General features: G+C 44.3%; 1 protein-coding gene and 1 pseudogene across 13 annotated transcripts in view; both read right to left on the bottom strand.

The window, feature by feature from the left end:
- Window positions 1–5,272: 5,272 nt before the first annotated feature.
- LOC127682668 (casein kinase I-like) lies at window positions 5,273–7,224 on the bottom strand (annotated as a pseudogene).
- Window positions 7,225–7,309: 85 nt separating this feature from the next.
- Cenpe (centromere protein E) overlaps window positions 7,310–27,029 on the bottom strand; it is a 62,658-nt gene continuing 42,938 nt past the window's right edge. For all 13 annotated transcript variants that reach the window (XM_052179196.1, XM_052179204.1, XM_052179206.1 and 10 more), the window contains 10 exons: window positions 24,083–24,187; window positions 22,975–23,193; window positions 20,449–20,643; window positions 19,670–19,873; window positions 18,197–18,424; window positions 14,320–14,432; window positions 12,736–12,833; window positions 11,846–12,023; window positions 9,711–9,997; window positions 7,310–7,683 (listed from right to left, as the gene is read on the bottom strand). In XM_052179196.1, the coding sequence (XP_052035156.1) occupies window positions 7,592–7,683; window positions 9,711–9,997; window positions 11,846–12,023; window positions 12,736–12,833; window positions 14,320–14,432; window positions 18,197–18,424; window positions 19,670–19,873; window positions 20,449–20,643; window positions 22,975–23,193; window positions 24,083–24,187 (1,719 nt within the window). In that variant the 3' untranslated portion in view covers window positions 7,310–7,591. The remainder of the gene's footprint in view (window positions 7,684–9,710; window positions 9,998–11,845; window positions 12,024–12,735; window positions 12,834–14,319; window positions 14,433–18,196; window positions 18,425–19,669; window positions 19,874–20,448; window positions 20,644–22,974; window positions 23,194–24,082; window positions 24,188–27,029) is intronic.

Raw genomic sequence — 27,029 nt, forward strand, 5'->3', positions numbered from 1 at the left:
AACACAACAAAACAACAGGCTTCCTGCGCTGTGAGTGCTTTCTTTTCTTCCCTCAAAGGCATGCTGCAGGTCCCGACTTCAGTCTCTAGCACTGTATGCATAAAGCCCAGGACGATGGAACCTTGTCTGTCACTGAACACAAATGCATGCAAGAGGATCACAAAGTTTGATTTTATCTTCACAGCCAGCCTGGACTGCAGAAGACCCTCATGCAGAACAAGAACCAACCCTACCCTCATTCAGCACGGAAGCCCAGTTTAAAATAAAAAGATATAAATCCTGTGTATCCCCACAGTAGCTGAGTTAGTAGGACCTGTAAACTGGCCAACCTATAGTGTTCTGTATATGGAGGAGAATGAAACAGCGGCTCTGCTAGGGGTGTGGCGAGGAGGGGCACAGTGTGCAGGAGGGGCACAGTGTGCAGGTGCGACCCAGTGTCTGGCACACACCTGCAGGCTAACTGTCAGCTTATTACAGCGGACTCTGTTCTGCCTGTGCTCCTTGTTTTAATAGACACGTCTTTCCCTCAACTTCCCAAGGGCTTGAAAGACGTTTTTTAAAAATGATTATTTCTTTTAAAGTCTAACTTCTGTCTCTGTCTCTGCCTCTCTCTCCCTAAGATTTAAACACAAGGGCCCTGTCTACAGTCCCTGTACTTGGGAGGCTGAGGTAGGTGATTACAAGGACAAAGTAGGTTTCACAATAAGACCTAATCTCAGAGGAAGAAGATTCACATCATATGTGGTTTCACTCCTGAACAAAAGCAGGAGCCCCCTCTCTCAAACCCAAACTGTTGTACATGGAGTTATGATGTAGATTTAACGGGAATATTTTAAATTGTGTGTGTATGTATTTACGTAAACATGGAGGGCAGAGGGCAGTTCGGTATAGTTCTGTGGAAGCTACCACCTTGCTTTTTCACACAGGATCTCAAAGGCCTGAACTCTCCCAGTAGGTTGGGTTGGCAGGAGAGCCAGCCCCAGGGATGGATGAGCTAGCTTGTCAGCACCTCCGCAGCACTAGAGTTCAGGCCATTGCTTGGCTTTTTATGCAGGCGCTGGGGATCAGAGTGTCCTTATGTTTATGTGACAGTCACTCTACTCACGGAGCCATTTCCTCAACCCTAAATCTTAAGGGTTTAAAGGTATGAAACACATTTAAAGGTATGAAACAAAGCCTGTAATTTTGTTAACTCAAGTTTGTTGTGTAACAGTTTCCTCTGAGATTGAAACATTCCACCCTGCAAGGAAACTCCTTAAACAGGAAGGTAAACAATTCAAAATAGCATCAGGAAGTCCCTGAAACGGACCAGATTCACTAGGCACCTTGCCAGAGTTAGTAATAAAAGCTGAGACCCTCTCACAAGAATAGACGACACTTAGACAAGCCAGACTGTGACTAAGACTCAGAAAAGACAAGCTGAAAAGAAGACTCTAGACCAGACCCGATGCCTAGAAGCAAAGCCTGGCCAAGCTACTGGAAGAGGTTTAGACAAGTCACTTGGAAGAGACACCTTCCAGCCTGTAGACCATTCAGTATACTCCAGATTCTCAACTTTTGTGAGCTGCCATCTGTGCTGAGGATGGGGTAAGCCTGGGGGATGCAGCTGCTGTCAAGCTATCTTTGCTCCTGTAAGGAAGTTCTTACCCATACCATAAGTAACCCCAGTCAAACTCATGGTTCACTGTGCTGTACTTTGGTATTGTCTGTATTCTGACTGTATTTTGGTTTGTCATGGGCTTCCTGACTGGGTGAGCAGATGTAAGAGGCCCCTTAGCTCAGAGACCCCATCTTGTATATAATCTCCATCTCATCCTAGACTGAATTATAAGGAACAGCTAAATTCCCAGAAACAACTTCTGGCCCCAGGTGCCCCAAATGAACCTAAGACTAGGGTTCCTGTTTTGTTGGTTAGCGCCCAGTCAGGAATGAAACCCACTAGCTGCTAGAGGCTGATGGCTGGTCTCCATCCAGGCCAAGTGACCAGGGAAGCCATCTGAAGTATTTGACAGGTAGTAATGCTCTTAAGAAAGTCAGTTACATGTACAACATGCATGTACCTGATTGGCGACTCCTACCCTAGCTAATTTGGGTGTTTTGCCTGCTCCTTGCCCCCAACGTCCCAGGCTGACATGCTTTGCATCCCAAACCCAGTTGTCTCCCTGATAGATCAGTTTCTGACTAACGATATTTTTGTTGGCTTGAACTTGGCTTTCATGGTGAATGTGTTCAGACTCTAACAGTGTGTGTCATCCCTCCCCAGGAAACGTTTTGTTACACAACATAACTGGCACAGCAGAGCCAAAGGTGAGTTAGGGAGGAGTCAAGTGCAGGGTCCTGGCTGTGGGTAGCAAGGCATACACAGGGCTGGAGCCTGACTGCAGAGCGTCCACGGGGAAATTCCAGCAGCTGCCCTTCCCTGTGTGGTGTATGGAGAGCAAGCATAGCTCAGGACCTGCAAGACCAGGTTCTCAGCACAAAGATTTATTTGCCCTGGAGGGGCAAAGGACATGGAATTAGAGACAAAGAAGATTGAGGATGAGGAGAAGGGGAACAAGGGAGAGGGAAGAGGGGTATTTGACAAAGTCACTGGATAAAGAGGAGACATATGTGGCACCTGGGAAAATGACAGTTTACAAAGGTAAAAGGGGAAAGATAAAGTGTTTACTTTCAATCAGACAAGTTAATTAGGAGAGCCAAAGGCTTTTGATTACTGAAGTTCTATACTTTTATAGCTTGGTATAGGACCTTCAGCCTTAGGGGGAAGTGGCCAAATAAGGGAACAGACTTTGGCGGCTAACTTTAGGAATGCAATCTAGTGATTTTTAGCAAGGCAGAGGGAATTATGGAGGCGGGCAAGGCCTGCTAGAACCAAGCTCACCACCCTGGCGCTGACCAGAGTCCTCCAGTGGCTGTTGATAGCCTCTGTGCTATGGCCGTGGTTACATGGTTTTTGCAGTGGCTAAGGAAATGCACAACTAAGGCTGAGCTATCAGGGTTAGGAGTGTTGGGGAGGAATCCTAGGAAGGCAGTCTCATCTTCATGTGGCATAGGTTGAGCCTTCATGTGGTATGTTGAGCGGGGTCCACCAGAATAGAGATGCTGTGAAAACAAAGGGTTGCAGTGGTTCTCAAAACTTCTAATGCTGCGACCTTTTAATACAATTCCTCAGGTTGTGGTGGTCCCCAGGCACATGTAAATATTTGACATGCAGAATATCTGATGTGTACCCTCAAAGGGGCAGCAACTCTCGGGCCGAGAACCACTGGTTTACTGGAGATTTGCAGCCTTTAAGATTAGTGTGTAAAGATTGAGATACCAGCAAGCCGTGGCAGACGCTGTCTGGTTTCTGTTGCATATAGTTCAAAATGTATCTGAGGACAAGATGGGGGCCTATCAGGAGCTTGTTTGTATAAAGGAGACAAGAAAGGGAGCTGCGGCAAGCATCGCCTGTGTCAGCCTCTGATTTGCTGAGAACACTGCAGAAGGGAGAGGATGAGACGGAGGTGCTGACTTGCTGCTTAATACTTGGGGGCCAGAAGGAGAAGCCCTTCATGGTGCAAGAACTCGGAAAATGATTCGGAGAGAGGAAGCAGAGGAAGAGAACAGACTAAAGGTAGAAGATACCGTAGTTCAGCCTTTAAGGGACAAAACAAGGGAAGTCTGTAATTCAGCATGCAGTTGGGGCTTTAACAATGGCCCAGTACACTAGAGTGATCAGGAAATATTCAGCACTTGTACCTATTGGGACTAGAAGAGACTTTAAGAAACAATGAAAGAACCGTTGCAGCCGGCTTGTGAGGCTGTGCTTGGGACCCACCTGACTGCCGTGGAGGCAGAAATACCGAGTAATGTAACTCCTCCTCCTAAAGCCAAAGGCTGCATGAACTGCAGCAGGATGAGGAACATCAGTCCTTGACGGCAGAGCCATTAGAACACTTGGTTATTCCCATCAGATGTCACCACACATGGGGGCTAGAGGACCACAGAGGAGAAGCGGACATTAGTGAAGGGACTAGGAATGAGGAAAGCTGTGTTTGAACCTCAGAGTGATTGTGCTCACAGAGGAGTTAAGGAAATGGTTGATCCAGCAGGGACCACAAGGCTGTGAGCTTCGCTGAGCTCTTTGGTGGGGCAAGATCTTTGTAGAGTAGGAAAGGCTTTGGCAGATCTCAGCATCCTAGATCTCATGTGAAGCACCTGTGAAGAGTGGGAGCAACAGAGAGAAGAAAACGGTAAAGGGCTGTCTGGGTTTTTTAAAGACAAACGTGGCAAGATTTGTGTCCAGCTGGAGTTCCTAAGGTAAACACTGATAGAAAGCCAACTGTGTACTAAGGGGCGTCTGGAAGGCTGTAACACTGTTCTCAACCTGGGGTCGCACATCAGGTATCATGGGCATCGGATGCTTACATTACGATTCACAACAGTGGCAAAATCAGTCATGAAGCAGCAACAGAATATTTTGTGGTGGTGGTGGGGTCCCCACAACGTGAGGAACTGAATAAGGGTCATAGAATTAGGAAGGTTGAGAACTACGGCTTTAAATCCTGAGCGGTTCACAGTAGACCCCATGATAGAGCAGTCCAAGTAGGGACGATCAAACGGACGGAGCATCCACGCTGCGTTGTTTCACTTTAGTGTCTTCTTAGCTGTGAACTTCTGGGCTCCTGGGACACTTGCTGATAACAGATGACCACAGACTTTCTTTTTTCTTTTCTTTTTTTCCTTTCTTCCTTTCCTTTTTTTTTTTAACAGAACAGTTTTTAGTTTTTAATGAACTTGTAAACAAAAAGCTCCCATTTCAAAATAAAAACAAAATCCTACATCATATAGATGTTTATGGTGATTACATTTATCTAAGCAACACACATGCGTTCAGCTGTAAGACGGTAACTAAATTTGTGACAAATATGCTTTTTTTTAATAGCAATAACATTATAGAGCTAATGCAGAATCCTAAAGATAATCTAGTAGTCGCTATGTTTTTTTTCTTAAGTCTTCACTTTAGATGCTGTTATTTCTAGCACAGGTAAGCAGGCAGTCTTTCAAATGTTCAAACACTGGAATCTTTGGTTGCTACCATATCAGCTGGCCGGAAAAAAAAAAAGCCAGCCATTTAAAGAATGTTTTAAGTTAACAACTTGCAAACCCCAGGGATGGAAAACCCTAAGAACACACAATTGTGAACATTTACAATCATCACAACTGTGCCCGAAGACAGTTCATGCCGTTCTTCTGAAATGAGATCTCAAAGCGGTATAGTTCAGAAGATTTTAACAAAAAAAATTGGCATATGCACAATTTCTCCACCAATTCATGTGCCAACCATTTAGTTAACTTTTCCACTTGAAAAAAAAATGCAATAGAAAACCGGACACCATGCTTCACTACCTCAGTTAATATTCACAAGCACAGGAACAGTGGTGCTACCCAGAGCCGGTTTATAAAGAAAATAAGTTCTTTACACCAAGTAAATGGTTGTTCACAACCACTGGCTAGTGTGCTATGATCTGGGGAGAAACAAGTGCTGCTCAAATCGTCTGCTCTGCTGCTTCTCTTCCTCAGTTCATGCTTAGAGACCTGTGGGGGTTTGCGCCCTGACCCTGACCTCTGGAAGAGGCTGCCCGCTGGGCTGCTTTCTGCTTTAATATCGTCCAGTCAAATGTGTAGTCATCCTGGTGGTTCAGGGTCCTGAAAGGGATGCAGAATAGCTGCCTCAGAGACATGCAATCCAGAGCTTCCTAAGTAATTTAAGTACATGGCAAATTCTGCAGGAAACCCCTTACACAAAAGTTCAGCAGGAGTGGACATCTTTTCACTTATCTTTTCATACTTCTGTTTCTTTGTTGCAGTCATAACAGACTGGTTCTATTAAAATAATTCAAAACATATCCTAAAGATTCCATGTCACCTCGGCAACTCTGCTCAATACCAAGATACGCATTGATGCCGGTGCATCAGGCAGTGCCAGTGAGGTTTTCTCTTCTCTTCTCTGTATGTGTTGCCTTGTCCTGCTGTCACTGTACTTTTTGGCCAAGCCAGAATCAATAAGGAATACTTTATTACGGTGATGCCCAATACCCATTAGGAAGTTATCTGGCTTACGGTCTCTGTACAAACTTCTTTGTATGCACATATTCAATTCTACTGATTATCTGGTCAGCTAACATAAGTACGGTCTTCACAGCGAACCTTCTTGAACAGAAATTGAAGAGGTCTTCAAGGCTGGTTCCCAGAAGATCCATGACTAGCACATTTTAGTCTTTTTCTTGTTCATACCACTGTATGGGGGATGCCAACCCCACCTTGAAGATTCTTACAGTTTGCGCTTGTACAGCAACTGGATGCCTGGCCTTCTGGGATTCTAGTTTCACTGCCACTTCCTCGCCATTGGTGATGTTGATCGCTAGATAAATGTCCCTGAAGGAGCCAGATCCGATCTTCCGCACCAGTTTGTATTTCCCACTGATGATAAATTCAGCCTTGGGGCTGCTGCTGCTCGCCTTTGACATCCTGAGATGAGAAGATGGGGGTGGGGGGCCAAGGCTGACATCTTTGGAGAGGATGGAAGCCTCTGGGGCTGTCCCACCCGAAGCGAGGCAGGCGACCTAAAACCAAGGCTTTGTTGGCCTTGCAGGGCACAAAGGCAGCTGAAAGAAGCTGGCTCGCCAGCTCGCTGAGGACCAGGCCGCAGTTAGTGAAGCGTGGTCGCAGTGTGGTTGCGGCTGCTGAAGCTCCACCACTTGCTATTTGGGCTATTTTGCGTTCAGGACACTGGGTGCTGGGGAAGGGGTGCTGTGAATTAGGGCGGCAGTACTGCTGCCGCAGCCTCCCCCCCTCCCCCAACATGCGGACTCTCCAGCCAACACAAAATGCTTCCAGTCTCCGGGAGCCCTCCAGGCCCCACCAGTCACAAAAGCTACTAAAGAAAGGCTAGTCCTTTTTTTGTATGTCAAATCAGGTCTGTTAGGCCCTATTTCTGGAGACACTGTGTGCTGCTGTAACTGCAGGTTGTGGGGAAACCAAGCTGCGACTGGACTGGAGAATTGGAAACCTTGCTGGCTGGATTCCAGTGCCCAAGGGGGCCGTATGGGCTGGTGAAGCACCATTCTCACAGATTCTGTGTGCTAAACGCCAGCAGGGTGGACCTGCTTATGCGACAGTGGCTGAGCAAAACCCTGTGGCTGGGAAGGTCGAAGGTGCGGTCTGGGCTTGGTCTGGCTCCCTGCCAGGGTGCGCAGACATGTGTTTAGTCTTCCCAGGGAAAGTCTTGCCATAGCACAAGGCTCATCTTACGTGCTATGCTCCAGAATGTTCATACATGAGTAACTTTAATGAAATGTATACATGTCATACCATATGCAAAGACTAAACATTTCCTTCAAGACACTCTTTGTAATATATAAAAATAATTAAGAATTCAGTTAATGTCTGGAATGTCACAAGTGTAAGAAGGAACTGCAATCAGTCCGTTGCTTGTTCCTCCGTCTTCTAATTGTAAAGTGGGAATTAAACTGAAGTTAAGTCGGGCTACATCATCACTGTCAGGGTGGACACATGGAGAAAGCCGCCGCGGGCGCTCTGAGGGCATCTACTGCATTTTGCACTCGGACACGTCGTTTCCCGAGGAGGCGTGGCAAAGGGCTGTCTTAGGCTCCACATTCTCTACTTCAGCTGGTTCCTCTGAGAAAGGAAATAAAAAACCAATCAATTCTATTCAAATACACATGGGAGCAAGCTCGTCAGGAGGCAGAAAAGGCACTGATGCAGACGCTGAAGGAAAGAAGGGTGAGTGTTTGGTAAAGCAGCAGGTACACTTCCCCATCAGCGGGGCACACCCCATTCTGTCAGACGGTGCTGGGAAACGATACTCTGCATACAGCTAAGGACCCATAAGGTATCCTCAGTCAGTTAACTTGAGGTTTAATGTGACTCAACTACAAACTCCGCCTGGTTTTCCTTGTTGCATACTAGGGAACAAAGTGTGTTAGCCTCTTTGCAGAGGAGCGGCTCACATAGACAGCATCAGCAGCTGTCCGCACAGTTGGGAGTCCTACCTAGCTGTGAGGCCTACAGACCACAGTGACTGCATCTACAGTACAGCCACAGTAGCTAAAGAGCGGTACTTTTATTTTAGGGCTAATTGCAGGCCTTAAATCCAATTAGACAGCTGTTAGCATAGATAACTCATTCCTGTACTGTAAGCCTAGACAGCTATTCATAGCTGGAGAGATCACAGACCCAAGGAGAACCTACTACCACCACTTTCTTAAACCAGTAACACTAACCATTCTAAACACTCAGGTTTGTGCCCACAGTAAGGGGAGGCCTCACTCCTCCTCAAAGAAAGTTTTCCTCCAGCACAACAGCAGGAGGCCATTATAGGATGTCACAGCTAGTCAAAATGCAGACAACGGACTGTGGGGCACAGACTCAGTTGTTACATCTAGAGTACAACTCCTTTACCCAAGGCCCAGGCAGAAGAGGGTTGGAAGGACTATAAGAGCCAGGGAGCCAGGGAGCCAGGGAGTCTGAGAGACCATGGCTTCCAGCTATGATAGGGCACTACACCCATCACATCTCAACATGGTTTCTTAAACAATCACAATAATAGTAACATCCCAAACTGGATGGGAGAAGTCGCAGCGCCTCATTGAGGAGGGAAGCCACAAGCTATTAATAACAGCTGAGAGAGAGAGAGAGAGAGAGAGAGAGAGAGAGAGAGAGCATCCTCGACAGGTGTGAGCTTCCTGAACGAAGCTCTGAGCGGTCAACCCTGGAACACACATGCAGGCCAACAGTGAACGTAGCCAGCAGCATGTTTGCTCTTTATATGGACATTTAGCAACAAGGGTTAAAAAAGAGGGTGCGGGCCATATGCCTGTCTTACACCTGCTGCCTGTGTGTGTTTATATGCATCTGCATGTATGCATATGCATCTGCATGTGTGCATATGCACCAGACTCACGCATGGCGCCCTCGGCGGCCAGAAGACCCCTGGACTTGCAGTTACATGGCAGTGAGCTGCCATGGGGACTGGGGATGCAACCCTGGTCTTCTTGCAAGAGCAGCAGGTGTTTATACCTGCTGCATTACCTCTCAAGTTTTGAATTAGTTTTTAAAAAATACCACACTGTTTGGTAATCAGTGGTAGAATGGGAGTAGTATATGGTTGCAATCCTGGGGTAGAGCTTGTACCCAAGGAACTTTAGTTTACTTAGTAACTCACAAGTACCACTAGTGATGCTGGCAGTCTGAACAAGCTAGCGTCGCCTAAGTCACTTCCTTCAGTACATAGGATTTATGCTCTCTAGGATTTCAGTTCCCGGGGTCCCGGGATGACTCTCTCACAGACGAAGGAGGACTTCAAAAACACGTCTGTCATAGGGCACACAGCTGTCTCTGAGAAGCTCTGAGCCAAGTGCAGACTTGCGTGGTGAAGAGTCAAATGTGGTGCTTCTGGAAGTGTGGCAATGACTCTCCCTTCCCTGGCAGCAGGTGGAGGACTGATGTCCCGCAGTGGCAGGTGACACGGTGACCTGGGAGTCTAGTGTGCAACACGTAACTGTGAAGTAACCGTGACAACAGGGACATGAATTCGGACAGCCGAGCTACTGAGCAGCAGTGGCTGACTCCCCGGCTCAGCACATGAACGGAACCCACGTGGTTTCTCATTTCCAGTGACACCAGCAACCCGAGCCGTTACTTACCTGGTAACAGCCCTAAGCTGGAGTTATCAAAATAGCGGACGGGGTGAGGTGCTGGTAGAGACTTCGACCGGTTATCAAAAAACCAGGATTTGGGGGAATCTTTTGGCATAGGATCCTGGAAATTTCGTTCCCTGCACTGAGGGATTGTGTTCTGTCTCCTTTTAGAATCTGTCCCAGTCACTTTAGGAGACTTTGGAGAATTCTCACAAGCTGCTTCTCTGTAACTGTCTCTTTTAAGAGTGTTTTCTTCCCAGGTTTTAATCTCCTTGGAAAGTTGAGAGTTATCACTTGAATGGAAGCAGAAAGAGAGATTAGACAGCTCAATTCCTCAATGTGGGCATGGAGAAAAATTTGAAAGAACCCTTCTGAAATATATAACACAAATTTACCATTTTATTACATCTGTATTTTTTTTAATATTTATTTATTTTATGTATGTGAATATACTATCACTCTCTTCAGACATACCAGAAGAGGGCATTGGATCCCATTACAGATGGCCATGAGCCACCATGTGGGTGCTGGGAATTGAACTCAGGACCTCTGTGTCAGTGCTCTTAACGTCTGAGCCATCTCTCCAGCCCCCTGTATTTTAATTTCACCTTAACACTTTCTGTTTGGACTACTTTCATGGTTCAGAAAAGGAGCTATATAAATTGAATAATTAAACTAAACATTTTTGATTGTGGAGTTTTGAAAAAAATTAAAAATATATTCAAAGTTGGACATCGTATTTAATGAATCCAAAACATTGAGAGTAGTTTATGCAGTGCTGTAATAATTGATAAATCAGATTTATAGCATGTTTATTAAACCATTACAGAAGTATATTTTGGCCTTTCCTGCTTCTCTTCCTTCTTTGGTTGCCATGTCTTCACTCCCTGAACCTCTCTAGACACGATCAGACTCCTCCTTCTCACCTTCCCCACGCCATGCTTCCGTGGGAGGGAGAGGGAGGGTCTCAACAGAGTTCTGATGGCCTCAACCTCCTGACTTTCCTCTTTCTCCTGAGTTCTGTGACTATAGAACTATACTCCATTAGGCCCTTTGTTTTTGCTTAATGTAACTCTATGTTAAAGATGATTTAGTTGTTACTTGGCCCGGGATACTTGATTCATTTGCTCATTTCTGCAGCGCTGGTGAGTGGAATCTAGGGCCTAGGCCACCCTGGGCAAGCGCTCTGCTACGGGGCCACACTCTAGCTCTTTACCCTCGGTGCACCATTTTCTCCCACCGTTCTATGAGTATAGTGCTTGGTACAAAGGTTGTGCCCTTCCGTGGCAGAAGGCAAATGATGCTGTGCTCTAAGCCGCCCGTGTCAGTAGGTACAGGACTGCGCTCAGGGTCCTGGCAGCTTCCCTGACTCTTTACTGGCTTGGGACAGCTCTCATCTCCATGTTCATTTCCTAGTACTTGGCCTAGTTACCAACGGTTCAGAACAGCTGGGAAGGTTCAGTGGGTAAAGGACTCAGGTCTGACTCCTAGATTCCAAGTAAACAAAACCCTGGGTGCACAGCGCATGCTACACGGCGGTGCTGTGGAGCGGGAGGCTCAGAGCTCTCTGGAATTTGCTGGCGAGCCAGGTCAGCTGATCTAGAGCTCCAGGTTCAGTCAGAGACCCAGTCTCAAAAACAAGTTGGAGAAATGAGTAGAAAGACACGCAAAGCTGACCTCTGGCCACAGACAGACAGACAGACAGACAGACACACACACACACACACACACACACACACACACACACACACACGAGTTTGCACAGTTAATGAGTAACAAATGGGAAACACTAGATTCCCATTTCTTCTAAAATAAACAAGCATTCTCTACATAATCTCTAAAAATTTCTTTTCCCAAAATTAGTAAAAGGCTGATAACTGCAGGAAATATATACAATAATATAGAACATATGAGGTAGCTATAACACTGCATCTGCCATGCACGGAGAACTTTCCTTTTTTGTTTGCTCAGATTATTTTTTTTAATTAATTAATTGGGATAAGTTCTCTCTATTATATATCCTTGGCTGTCTAGGAACTTACTGCACGCTTACTATTCAAGGTTGGTCTTGAACTCAGAGATCTGCCTGCCTCTGCCTCTGGAGGGCTGGGATTAGAGGTGTGACCGGGTTTAGAACTTACCTTAATAGTTGATTGTTTTGCTTTCTTAGCTGCTCATTTTGCTGCTTTAACTTAGAATTTTCACTTTCCATCCTTTTATATTCACTTCTCAGGATCAGAGCTTTTGTGTTCTGTACAATCCCACTGCCACCCCCACAGGTCAGAGGTTTACTCAGACACTGGGAGTCTTCTGATATCACTGCAGGAGGCAGACACACACACAGGTTGATAATATTTCTTTTTTAAGTAAAGAATCAACAGGGGTCTTGAGTGTTGCCCAGGCTGGCTCTGACCTGGTACTGACCCTCCAGCAGAAGCCTCCAGAGTACTGGATATATAGGCATATGCTGCCATGACCAGCCAGGCAGATAATCTTAATTAGCTCTGATGTTCAAAATCATAGAAACACTGAAACTTGTAACAGGCCACTATGAAACCCATTTACTGGATGTCTCTTATGATTTTTCTCCTTTTCCCTGATCCTCCATCTACTTGACCATCAGCGCTCCTTCCCCTACAGCCTGCCTCAGGTGCATTCATTCTGCCCTAACTGCGGCAACAGTGGCCTTTTATAATCAGAGCCATTATATGTTGATCTATGCTCTGATCACTGTGGGGTTTGTCAGTTGCTATCTTACTGCAGGTCATACAGAGACTGCCCCCAGGTCACTTAGTACACTGAGTGCTCAACATAGACATGTTAACTAAATGGAGAAGATCTGGGGGAGAGGAGTTGTTGTTGTTGGGGTAAACTCGGAGTGGAAGTAGGGGAAACTGCAGTTGGGATGCATTGCATAATAAATAACCATCTCCACCATCACCATGATCATCATCATCACCACCACCACCACCACCACCACCATTGTCACCATCACCACCATCATCACCACTGCCTGTACTCTTCCACTTACCTGAGATATCCTGGGACTGTTGATTTCTTCTAAGATTTTCTCTCAGTAGCCTTATCATTTCTTCTTGATGTTTAACAGAATTCTTTAGATAAAGAATTCTAACAAGAATAAAATAATAAAGACATGTAAATATTCATGTGATTTTATGTGGAAGAGTAACTAGAACTGCTGCAAAGTTTCTAACTTGATATCATGCTGACATAACGCCCCTATGCCCCTGGAATACAGCTGGGCTCTCGTGCCTACACCCAAATGCAAGGGTCCGGTTCAGTTGTAGAAACAGTCTAGCTTTATTATTGAGAGAATAATTCATTTAAAACTTCTGGAAACATAATACCAGGTGATGTTAGTTATATCTGGACAACATTATTTTTGGAGACATTATAAACTATTACCACAGAGTGATATAAATGGGAAACCACTAGAGAATGAAAAGAAACAAAACCAAAGCAAACCAAAGCAAACAATTTCCATACTGCCAGGACAGCAAATCCTTACCACAACTCTGATTTATGGCAAAGAGTCAAAGCTCAAATTTGACACTACTTCCCAGGAGAAAGAGATACTTTATGAATTGTCAGTCAGCACTCCAAGCATTAATTAGCCATGATAAATTATAATGCTGCCTCAGAAATTATACTGCTCTTAAAAGCTATGAATTGGTGCCAGTTGTTGTGACACGCCTTTACTTCAGTCCCTCTGGGCTGGCAGATCTGAGCTTGAGGCCAACCTGCTCTACAAAGCACTCTTCAGGGCTACCCAGATAAAGCCTGTCTCAAAAAACCAAAAACTATGAGAACAAATGCTGACTATATTTATAGGTGAAACTGCCCTTTCTAGTTCCCACTTTCCAGGCAGAGTTAAGCGACACTGCTGACGAGGGAGACCATCTGTGGAGCTGGGCTACACCATGGGACCTTCTCTTACATTGCCCCCCCCCCCCTTTTACTCAAAGCCAGGGCTGGATGAGACCAGCATCTGTTTACGGTGACAGCAGACTGGGAATTCAGTTCCTTCTCATGCCCAGTGATCGTCTCACTGTACTTTTGGTATGCTACCATGTATAACTGGGCAATGAGTGAATAGGAAGTGGGTATGCTGAGGGACCCAAGTACCAAAAGAAAACAATCTCTACATGAAACACAACAGGAGGAGAAAGGGAATTAGCAGAACCAACAAGTCTTAGTCACACGCCCTTGGGCGTGCACAGAAAAGCAAAGGTCAACAGTCACAGGACCACAGGCTACTCTGTCCTTTGAGGGAGAAGCAGCCAGAGGCACCCTGCAGAATGACAAGCCGTGCTCATGTCCTCAGTGCTGGGGACCAAAGCAGGGCCTGGCTCACTGCAGGCAAGCACTCTGCCAGTAGCTACGCCACAGCTGCAGCTGGCCCTAACTTCTAATGTTGCTTATGTAATCACAGTTTAATGAGTTTGAAACCTGTGGGTGCATATATTTTTTAAAAATTAAATTTTTTAATAAGTTACTTTCTGAAAAGTAAACTACTTCAAAGATGTCTATGTGGCCTGTAAAGGAATGTTATGTGACTAAAGCCATGGTCAAGGAGAGCAAAAGACAGACATACTGCTTTTCAAATTCCTTGGCGTCTGCTTTCTTCTCTAGGTCAGTCTTCACCAGCTGCATTTTGAGAGCCTCAATTTCTTCTTTATAGGGCACAGCTTCTAAAGCAAATTTGTCCTTTCATAGAAAACAAAAACAAAAACAAAAACAATTAGTTTCAATTTGGCCAGTTGTTTGGTTGCCATGCTGCAGCAGGAATGTCTGAAAGCGGCCTACAACTCCTGACACGGGACACATAATAAAGGCATTGCCTTTCATTGAGTAATATTCCAGTACTTGATATGAAGTATATCTGAAGCTATATGTAAACTAATAGGTTTTTTTAAGAAAACACTTCTTCTCAATGAAAACTGAAGCAGAAAGGTTGAAAGTAATCAAGTGAGGGCTTGTACAACGGCTGGGTGGTTCCGAGCGAGCAAGCACTAGCTGCTCTCACGGCCTACCTGGTTTAACTTCACCCACATAACTACCCACAACTGCCAATAACTCCAGCACCGGGCAAGCACAGACATATGTGTAGGCAAAAACATTCAGACACATAAAAAAGGAAAGAAGAGAAATGAAAAACTGAAATGGGTGAGTAAGGGAACGAGAGAGAAGCCGTGCAGCCGTGGAGCAGCCTCTGACCCAGAGGACACTTGTGGAGTCTGCTGTCTCCTTCCACATGTGATTCTGGGGACCAAACTCAGGCTTTGTGGCAAGCATCCTGACCCAATGAACCATTTTGCAGCTCCACTATTTTTAGTGTTTTATTTAGGTTTATAGAAAAATTTCACACAAAATGTGCCGCCTTTTTTTTTTTTTAAACCCTGCATTAGCACAGCATACTGTCTCTACTGGCATGCTACCTTATTTTTGAGATAGGGTCTCACTGTGTAGCCCTGGCTGGCATAAAACTTCCTGTTCAGAGCAATGTGGCTTCCCTCACAGAGGTCTGCTGGCCCGTCTTTGAGTGCTGGCATTAGATGTTTGTGCCACCACAGCTGCCCTGCTAGTGATCCTTTTACTATCACCGAAGACTCATAGTCTACGTTAGGGTTTCTGTAGAGTCCCCAAGTCCTAGGCACTCATCTTCCTTTCCCTCATGCTTTCTGGCAAATGCTAATCTTTTTACTGTTTGCCCAGTTTTGTCTTTTACAAAGTACCACATTTGAAGTTTTTCTAAAGGTAGAGAAACTTCAGATGGCCTTTATTTAGAAATATGCATTTAGGGCCCCTGGTCTTTCCATGACTTGCAGGCTCCCGACATCCCACAGTGGCTGACCCTTGAAGATAGGGTCTTTTCTCGCTGAGCTTTCACCCCAGGTTTGTTTGTGGTGGCTGCTGTGAATAGGGTTACAGAGGAGGGAAGCCACTTCCGTGGAGTCCTGGCGTGTTTTGTGCACAGGACCAGTCCTCAGCAGAACAGGCCGATGGACTTCCCTCCTAACGGCGCCCCCTTTACTCCCTCTTCCCGCCGCCGTTGTGCTTTAGCTCCTGTTTCAGCAACTTGAATGAACTGGAGTGGACAGAGAAGACACTTGCTTGTGATCTGAGTGGCAATGAGTTGAGCTTTTCACCTTTCATCCAGTGTGATGTTGGTTACAGGCTTGTCATAGACAGTCTTTACTAAATCAGGCTGCTCTAGGATTTGTTATGTAGCTGAAGATGACACTTCACTCGTGACTCCCATCTTACCTCCCATGTGCTGGGATTACAGGCCTGTGCTGCAAAGCCTGCTCTGAGTTTCCAGCCCGGCAGGCAAGCACACACAGCAACTGTGCCACGTCCTTGGTGCGGTCATTACTCTAAGAGTGCAGAGCAGTGCAGACATGCCAGAGAGCACCCACGATGCTTGTTTTGAGTGGAGTTCCCTTCTCAGCTTCCCATTTCTTATCAGATTGCTTAATATCTTTCCCATGACATTGTTGAAGTTCTTTTTGTATAGCTTGTATTTCAGGGTCTTATCAGACAAAGATATTTTATATATTTTCTCCCTGTCTGTTTATGTTATTCTTCTGGCCGGCGTCTCTGGAGAGCAGAACTGTGCAGGAAGAGTCTCTGTGTCTATGTCTAATCCTATGGCTGCACTCTTGGTTTGTATGTACAAAGCCATTGCCTACCTAAAGGGACACATGTTTTCTCCTGCGTGGTCTTCTTTGTTCTGTTTTACATTTATGTTTATCCTAAGAGACATATTTTGTCTCTTAGGATGGGCTCTTGCTATGTAGGCCTGACAGGTCCGGGCTGGGGAAAGCATGCCATCCTCCTGCCTCAGCCTCCTGAACAATGGGCATTGTACTACCGCCTATGAAATACTAGTGGGTGCCCAGGCGGCTGGTCTCAGTATTTGACGACTTCTCCTTCTTCACTGAGGTACCTTTGTCTTTTTAAAAAGATCCCAGCTGTGTCTTTGAGTGTCTGTGTCTGTAGGTGCTCAGTTCTGTCCCTCTGGTCTGTTTGTCTACATACTGTTTTAAAAATTCAAATTAACCAACAAGAAAATTTCAATATAGGCTGAAAGTGTAGAAATTACACAGGTATTCTTTGGCTATGATACAAATACATACGCACATAGAACACTGTGTTAGTAATTCTCGCCTCGGGGAAATCAGAACTAGAAAAGCTGATTTAGAAATGAGTGACAGGAAGAATTAGGCACAGGCAATGTGTCACTTGCGGTCAGAGGGATGCTTGCAAAAACCTGCTAGCCATCAGGTCTTCGGTGTTATTAATGAATCAAAGAGAATGAAACAGAAAGTCCTGGTCAATAAGACTTGTTTAGCCCCTGCAGATTAGGTGGGTCCTGTCACCTACTCTTATACTAGAAATGAGTCCCCTGTGCTTTTGATCTGAATCATATTAGACTTAGAAATTAATTATGGATGGGGTTGGGAGGCGGCTCACCAAGTAAGATTTTCTGCTCTTAGAGAACACCTGACTGGACAAAGACTGAGAAGTCTTTACAGCTTCAGCTTTAGCTCCACCTCGGACAGTATTTTACACCTCTTTTCTAATATAATTCACTCTTTTCACATGGTCCTCACTTTTCTAGGGTTCAAGCATGTTACTTTACTTTTTGTAGTCATTATAATCTCTGAAAAAGTGTTTGCATAGGATGGCTATGAAGGTCTGGTATTCAGACTTTAAGCAAGTTCACTTCTATCTGATTTGAACAATTTGTAATATTACAAGAACAAATTTACCAAGATTTTTGTCCAAAATATATTATGTCATTTTTAGTTAAAAATACTTTATTAGATATTGTATTCGGAGGATAAAATTAATATCCTTGGGAGTAAATTTTGAAATAGTTTACACACCTCTTCAGAATGGCAAGCAATACCATATCCCTGATGCCCAAGGCAGTCCAAACTGACTTAACAAAATGTGTTGTTAATTTTACTTTGAAATTCTTTTTTTCTGGTATAATAAAATTAACACTTAGCTGGGTACGGTGACGTGTGCCTTTGGGAGGCAGATCTCTGAGTTCAAGGCCAGCCTGGTCTATAGAGAAAGTTCCAGAACAACCAAGGCTCCACAGGAAAACCCTGTTTCCGTTGAGGCCTACCCTACCACAAAGCTGTAGTTTAGTTCCACGCCTGCCAGCTGTTTCATACTGTTGCTGCAATGTGCCCGCCAGTCACTGACACAGGAAATAATGGACTCAGAGCAGGGTCATGCTGACCACATACCCTGTTATGTCCTGAGGTTTGTTAATCTTAAGAAATCCCACAACTATAAGCCTCATGAAGGACCGATCAAATTATGAACTGTTAGGTCAGGGCTGACCCAGGCAGCATGCCAGCACATGGACAGACCTGACTCACCACACACATGGACAACAGCGCGCTCATGTTTTGGTGCTGGGCATTTGGTCTCAACACTAGGAAGTCCCATACCTTTAAGGTCAGTTGTTTAGCTCCCGATGCCACCTGAGGATTCTTCCTGTCCTGTGTGGAAGGATGCGCAGCAGGATGGAAACACACAACAGACTGGGAGGCACTCAGTGTCTGGTAGACTTCAGAGAGTTGTTCAGTTGTTTCTTTCAGTGACTTCAGGTAATGTTCCAATTCTTTGCATCTGGTAGCACTTTTTTCCTCAAACTCTGTTGACTCATTTACCATGGCCTATAAACAGTGAGAGACCACTACAGCTTTAAAATAATTGATGTTTTAAAATTACATTACGAAAACTAGAATTCTAGGAGAGTGTGCATGCTGAAATTCACTACTTAGAACATCTTACAACAGTGCTCAAGACAATGAATGCACATTTTTCTTCCAACACGCTGGATGTTAAGAATGGCATGAATAAAAGAATAGGGGCTCGAGAAGGTCCATGCCGACTTGCAGATCATCTCACTTCAGCACATTTACAGTCACACAGACAAGGAACAAAGCACTGTGTCGGCTGATGTCACCAAGAGGCAAGCACACACAGCAAACCCAACAGCTTCATTCCAAACCTCAGCTCACAGGGAAAATAATTTACTAATTTTAAACCCTTCTCATGTGTTTCGGTATTTTGCCTGCATCTCTGTTTGTGCAACACAGTCCCTTTGGAGACCAGAAAAAGCTGTAAAAGCTCCTGGGCTGGAGTTTCAGAAGCCGTGGGCCACCATGTGGGTGCTGGGAACCGGAACCCAGGCTCTCTGGAAGAGTTATGTTGTGCTCTTATAAGCCGAGCGATTTCTCTTGCCCCAATTTACTGATTTTTGCTAATTAGTCTATAATTTCTATTCCTGTGTGGATAAAAACAGTCAAAATCAGTGTTCTCTTTTACGCTGAAGGCTCACTGACACTGGTGTGACAGGCAGGAAGCTGAGAGGGTCTTCAACACCAAGTATAAGCTAGACATTCACCGACTCTCAGGTATGGTATTTTTTGATGCAGGATCTTGGTAATAAGAAAGATTATCTGCAGGGATGGATTACGTGAGAATTTTCTGTACTACTGGGCTACTTTTTCCACAAACCTAACCAAAAAAAAAAAAAAAAAATACTGACACACACATGCTAAAAAGAAGGTAACAGTAGGCACATTTGTCTAGGATTGCAGCGGTGACAGGGAAGCTACCGAGAACAGTTCACTCAGGTTCCCGGAAGCCAGCACTGTTTATGCTGGTATTACAGCTGCTGCCCAGAGTCCTGCAAGAGACTCAAGCCTCGGCTCTGAGGCCACTGCTCAGTCCTCACAGGCAGTGAGAGAAGAGGAAGACCACAACGAGAAGATGCAAAACCTCCAAGTACAAACTGGTTTCATTATCTTGATGAAGCATGATACAATAAAAGAATAGAGTTTGGACAACCGAAACTTTTCAGAGTGCACCTACATACATTTAGGTACTCAGGAGTGGTGTATAGCGGTACTCACAGTGATTTTGCTGTGGTAGAAGTTATTCACGAGGCCAGTGCTTTTGTTTTCTTTCTGGATGCTACTTTTAAGATTTTCTATATCAACAAGAGAATTTAGCCATTCTTCCAAACGCTCAGTTATTTCTTTTCTATTGCTTAGTACTTGTTGGACTTCAGTTTTTATAGTGAGGAAGTCATTTTCTGAAAAATCTTTGAGAATTTCCTGTGTGAAAGATAGGCACCAAATTATATTAGCATTAGGAAAAACTTTACCCAAAATACATATAAACTATACAAATATTGTAAAGGAGAAATATCTACTGGATTCTACTTCTTAAGATATTAAAGAAAATGAATTCTAATTTAAAACTTGATTCCAATGACTTGCCTAAGAGAATGTTGGTAATGTATTCTACATGACAGAGGGAGCTTGTCTGTGTGTGTCTGTGTGTGTGTGTGTGACCTGACACACGTGGGTCCTGCATGCCTGCTGTACTTGATGGGAGAACAACAAAGTCCTTGTGGAGCCGATGCAGGGAAAGAAGTATGACTTCCGGTTGTGGGTGTAAGAAGGCACCGGGAAACCTAAAGTTGTGTAAGTTCACACAGGCCATGTTAAATCTGTCTTCTACATCTACATTGTCTGACAGTGTCCAAGCTGTCTCTTGGTCACCTGTCACTCTGCAAGTTACTAATGATTTCTGACAAATGAAAATGACTTTAAACACATACAAAGGTTATCTACTTATGAAAGGCTTAAAACCTTATTAAATGCATTAAAAAAAAAATCAAGCATACCTCAATATGGAGGTCCATCTCCTGGCTCAGTTTGATCTGTAAATCTCTGGGTGGAATATGGTAAGTCTGTGAAAGGCTCTGGATTTTAATTTGCAGTTCATTCTGCTTTTCTACTTCCTCAATAAAAGCCATTTCGAATTTATTGATGAACTCATGTTGTTCTTCCTTTACCCTTGTAATGTTGCTTAACACATACTTGAAGAAAAAGAGAAATCAAAATTGAGACATTATAGTGAGACACTTCAGCATCTGAGATGGAGAGGTCTTGTTTTCTTATGCTGTGACAAATGGTAAAGGAGGAAGCACCTTGGGAAAGCAACCCTTCCAGATCGCTGCTTCTGGAGGTGACTTCCTACTGGATAGACACAGCTCGAATTTGGTGGTTTTCAAATGAAACACGGCCCTTTCTATAGGTTCCTTTTCCTATTAGCTCAGATTTTTAATTATGTATGAGGGTGTTTTGCTTACATGTATATTTGCAAGTCCCCTGCAGAGCAGCGAGGAATGTCAACCACTGAGCCATCTTTGCAGCCTTATTATGGACAATAAGTACTCTTAGTTGCTGAGCCACCTCACCAGCCCCATTTTAGATTTTCAAAATATTCTAACATTCTTGTCTGATGGGCCCCCAAATATCACATGCTTCAGGATTTCCTTGTCAAGCATATTTAGATGTCTGACTTGAAGGTAATGATAATTTCTTATAATGTTCCCTAGTCCTCATAAATTTTGGGTATCTGTCAGAATCTATTAGAGGATTATCAGAACCTTGGGAACAATTTTCCAAGTTATAGAACCAACCCTTAACTTTGTGATTTGACCTTTTCTCTAAAGCAGCCAGTCCATTTTCATCACCAAAGTGCTGGCTCTCGTGATCTATATTCCAGCTGAGGTGTGCTGCTCCAGGCCACACCATCTTTTGTGTGCCTGTTTGTGTCTGTGTTATGAGCAAGGCTTATATGGGCCTCTTCCTCAGACATTTTCCACCTATTTTTTGAGGCAGGATTTCTCACTGTGCTCTGAGCTCATCAGTTCATCTGGTTAGGAGGCTCCTACTTTCCCCACCCCCTTCTCTGCAGTTCTGGGATCACTGGTGTACCCTGCAGAACTGGCTTCGAGCATGAGTGCCAGGGATACAGACTCAGGTCTGAACACTGGCGTGGTAAGCGCCACTGACTGGATCATTTCCAGGCCCCCCACCTGACTGCAAGGGGTCTCCAACAGCAGCCCTGGTGCTTGGTCTTCTGCCTGTGGCTTCTCTAGGCTGGAGGCTGTCTGCCTCTCCTGGACATGTCCGTGTTCCCTCTTACCCTAATGCTCCTCTTACTCCTCTCGATGCTTTCTGAACGACCCTACATATGCAACACTGTCTGACATCTGCATGCTCGCCCTTGAGTGGTACAATGTGAGAACTCCAGCTTCAATGCACCTCAATCTAAACTTGCCTCCTCTGCCCATTACCTGCCTTGTCACTCTAACAAGGCCACCACAAACCTGGCCAAGCATGTCTCTGGACTTCACCCATAGTTCTTTCTTCCCCCCACTGCCTTCTCAGCTGCCGGGATCTCTTTCAGTCTGTGTGTCCATTCCACCCTAGAGAACAGTCCTTGGCAGGACAATCAAACAGTATCTCATTGGAACACTTTATTGCTTTTTCCCTGCCAATGTACACAACCCCTCAAACTCGTTTGTGTTGATTCTACAGTAGCACTTATTAAGATGGTAACCCAACTTGGTTTCTGCAACTACTTAAATGAAAATCCATGGCTCCCTATTGTGTCCACAGTGAACTTCCAGCTTTACTGCTCGGAATGGCTTCCACAGTCTCACTTTATATGCCCTAGAAAATTACAAGGCTCCCAAAGAACACTTGCAGGGTTCCAGAAGCAGGGAGTGACTGCTGGGGGAGGAGACTGGCCAGCCAGGCTGCTGAGAGGAGATCTGAGATGACTGAGTTCCTCCGTGCTGCAGGGATGCAGCTTCCTGAATCATCTCCCTTGGAATGAGCTTTTGGCTAGTGCAGCTGTTTTGAGTCAGTCCCAAGGATCCTCTCCTAAACCATGACCCCTCCAAAACTCACTGGTTCACTGTCACCCCAGGAAACACATTGGCCTACTGAGGTGGACTTCAGAGCAGTTGCTATTTTGGTCTGTCATGGAATCCCTATGAGGGGTGGATAGACACGTGTCATGTATCTCTTGTTATGACAGGAAAAGCCTGTCACATAACAAGCTGTCCATACCTCTATGGACTTCTGGACTTCTTACCTTCACAAGCCTGCCTCAGCAGACTGTGAGATCTGTGGGATGTGGTTCACAGGGCTCTGAGCACTCTCACCTGGTGTGCAGGCCCATGGGCAGAGCTCAGGTTTTGTTGAATAAATCCTATCTTCAGACCCATATAATCTTTAATTTGGTGGCAAATATAATTAGAATGTTAACTCCTAAAGGCCTTAAAAGTACATAGAAATATATAACTGAAATTATAATTATAGCAATATGAGGCTAATATTAAAAAAGTTGGTACCTTAAGTCTCTTCAGGACTCTGTGGAATTCCATGGAACATCTCTGGTTTGTAGTAAGAAGCGTTTCAATCTCTTTGGTTTGTGTGCACGAAAGCGAGAGCTTTGTTTTTATAGTAATTGACAACTCTTTTTGGGTTTTAGTTTCTCTCTCCAAGTCAACAGAGAATCTATTAAAGCACTCATAATCACTAGCCATTTCTGAGTATCTTTTCAGGAGTTTCTAAAGGAAATTAGAATTCATTGTAATGAATGCCAGAATTGTAACATTAGAAAAAAGAAATTAAGACCTTTGATTTAAAAGGATAAAGGAAACAGTGATTTTTAGACTGTAGAAATAATGCATAATAGTGTAAAAATTAACAAGAGGCAAATGCAATAAAGAAAACCAATACTTTTTTTATCCTTTAAATAAACTCACTATGGACCATACCCCCTGCCTGAGTGTGGTGCAGGCTCTGTGCCAACTCAGCTGCCCCTGCCCCTGCCCGTGGTGCAGCCATCCCACACACTCCTCTGACTGTGATCCTACTCAGACCGTGGCTGCTCTGCCACCTCTGTCTGTGGATTAAAATTCATCTCTCAAATGGGCACTCAGCTCAGACCCAACTTTCAATCCTTACATCTTTCTAAATGTGGGTCAGATCGTATCCCACAAGGTTACGCTTTCCAGGGACTTCCTCCCACTCGGAATAGGCCCTGAATTCTTTCATGGCTCTCAGCCTACTCCTTTACTATCTCTGACTTTGCTTCTTTGTAGCTTTCTCTCTTGAAGTTCTGCCTCAGGACCTCTTTTCTCACAGTTTGTCCTATGTACAGCAGTCTTCCCTGAGTGAGCTAAGCCCTTCAGTGTTTGTAGAGATTTGCTCAGGATCGCTTTCCCACACAGGCCTTAAAAAACCCACAAACTGCCAGTGTGTCACTGTACATAACATGTATAATGTACAGGGATTCGTGCCTGTGCTAGGCTATATAAATATTCTAGTATTTCGGGAGACATTTGCTACCATCTGTTCACTATGTTCACTATTCCCTTTAATTCCCCCCTGGGCCACACAGGATGCCTTAGGAACAGTAGCAACCGAGCCAGTGAGCTGCTACAGGGTGCTTACTTCTATCCTGAGGCACTTTTCTCGAAGTCTTCCTGGACAGTGTTGTTCTCCACCACATAGCAACCCCTTTCCATATTTCATTGTCTCTTCATGCTTCTGATGGGCCTGGTTCAGAGAAATACATAGCAATAGCCACATGCACATAGCAAGCCTAATCAAACCCGCTTATACTTTACATCATGCTGCAGCAAAGAAATTAAATATTTCATCATGATCCATTAACAGCATTAGATCACAGCAGTAACAGTAATACAAGGGCGTGATCTTGTCACGTCACACAGTGAATGACAAGCTCCCTGATCGCACACACAGGAGAAGCACATGGTTTCCAGAGGAAGCTCGCTGACTGATGGTCCTGGTTCATATTCTCACAAACATCTACACTACAATTACTGTCACCCACTAAACCTACTAGAAAACCCAAGCATTGAATATTCTTCCCAGGACCTTGGGCTAGAAAATTCAAAGTTCATTCATATTTTTTTTCTGCATGACAAAAGCTCAGAATGGCTCTTCCTCCCATTTGTGGCCATTGTTTAGCTTGTTTATTCTAGCTGCAGCACCTAGAATATCTGCTGGATACAAACAAGTTAAGTCTGTGTGTAAGTTTGGACAGTCCCCACATGCACGAGACTCCCAAGCATCTAATGTTTCTGTCAACACTGCACACAGGCTTTCTACTTCACCCTTCAAACATGAAAATAAAAATAGCTATAAATTTACTTTATATACCTATTTGTCTAAATTTTCTGCTTCTTAGTAGAGGACTGAATTGAACTTTTAAAGATCATTGTGAAATAAAGACAAGAAAACCCTTCTTTTAATATTTACTTTGCCCCTTTCTTTCTAATTTCAGTAATGAAAGCCTGTTCATTTCTAAAAGTCTATTAATAGAGGAAATGAAGGGATTTAATTTTTGGCAAATTTAGTCTTTGAAATACCCTGTTTTACTTAAAACAATGTTAGTTTCTTTTTGTTTGTTTCAGAAACTTAAGAGGAAAACAGTATATCTAATAAATCTTTTCTTAAGAATGAATAGTTTTCTGAGACACATTGTAGCTTTTATGTTTTCTTTTTGTGTTTTAATTACAGAAAATTTCCCAAAACGTTTTACTATCAACGGAAGTTTCCAGAAAAAAAAGGGGGGGGGAGTAGTCGATAGGGGAGACCAACAACTCCCAATCCAGATAACACAAACTGGTAATTACCCTAAAAACCCCAGAGTTTTACAGCCACTAAGCAGAGGACCATCTGAACTCACTCTTACTAAATTTCTTATGGTTTCTCTGCATCCTTTTTCCACTTTGAGAGACCCTTTATCTTTTATCCTGTTTAGCTACTGTTTTCTTATTGCTTCAAGGTTTTTGTGAACTTTCTTAATCAAATGTAAATTATTTTCACCAAACTTTGCTTATGCAAATTCTGGGCCTCAAACTGCTTCAAATGCTTAATTTCCTCTACTTTTAAAACAAACTTTACGGACATTTTCCTCTTTAAGAAAATGAAGCTTTTCTTTCTGAAGTTGTTGGATCTTGACTGACATAATTGTAAAATAGATCAGAGCAAAGAATTACTTCAAGAAAAGGTAGTGTATACTTGTATATATATATGTATATACATACTTACATACATACACACACCAGGTATATACAAACACTCACAATCAGTGTTTCAGCTTTTACAGTGTTTTGTATTCTTGACTTTAACACATTCAAACAAAAACCTACACTCAGTTAGAAACGAGCTCTACAGCATGTCTTGGTACAAGAGGGCTAGAGGACCCAGAGTCCACGCTCTGATCCTACCTTCCACTCAGTGCTGTACCCACTGAATTCCAGGACTTGTGTTTTTCTCTGTCACTACCTTTTAAGGTTAGTACCACATAAATAATGCTAGGCTTAGAATTCCAACATATGGATACAACTCCCACAGGAAGCTGCATTCTAACCCGCTCAGGATAATAGGATTAGAGGTGAGGAGGACCCAAGAACTGTCCCAACAGCAGAAGTGACAGGGATCAGCAGGACCCAGGCACACAGGAACTCCGCCAGACCCCTGGGGCACTATTTCCTCCAGCCTGGGCCGATGCCCTGATCAGACCTTGGGTGGAAACTCGGCAGCCAGTCCTACAACACCCAGAGGAAGCTCCACTCCCATCGTTCTAACCCGCCCAGGATCACAGGATCAGAGGTGAGGAGGACCCAACACGGGGAGTGACTGGGACCAGTGGGACCTAGGCATGCAGGAACTCTGTCAGACCAGTGGGATGAGCCGGTGCCCTGAGTTGACCTTGGGCACAAACTTCATAGCCAGGCTCACAGCACCCAGAGGAAGCTTCATTCCCAGGTGATTTAACATGCCCAGAAACACAGGGTCCCAGGAGTTTGGCCATACCAGGGTCTCAGGGTCCCAGAGACAGCTTGACTCTGAGGAGTTCTGACACAACCAGGATCACAGGAAGGACAGGCTCCAGTCAGAGACAGTGAGGACAGGTAGCACTAGAGATAACCAGATGGCGGGAGTCAAGTGTAAGAACATAAGCAACAGAAGCCAAGGTTACTTGGCATCATCAGAACCCAGTTCTTCCACCATAGCAAATCCTGGATACACCATTACACTGGAAAAGCAAGACTCTGATTTCAAAATCACTTCTCATGATGCTGATAGAGGACTTTAAGAAGGACATAAATAACGCCCTTAAAGAAATACAGGACAACCCAGGTAAACAGGTAGAAGTCCTTAAAGCGGAAACACAAAAACCCCTTAAAGAATTATAGGAAAACACAATCAAACAGGCGAAGGAAAAGAACAAAACCATCCAGGATCTAAAAATGGAACTAGAAACAAAGAAATCACAAAGTGAGACAACCCTGGAGTTAGGAAACCTATGAAAGAGATTCTGAGTCATAGATGCACGCATCACTAACAGAATACAAGGGATAGGAGA

The sequence above is a fragment of the Apodemus sylvaticus genome, chromosome 4, assembly GCF_947179515.1.
Source record: "Apodemus sylvaticus chromosome 4, mApoSyl1.1, whole genome shotgun sequence".
NCBI lineage: Eukaryota > Metazoa > Chordata > Mammalia > Rodentia > Muridae > Apodemus > Apodemus sylvaticus.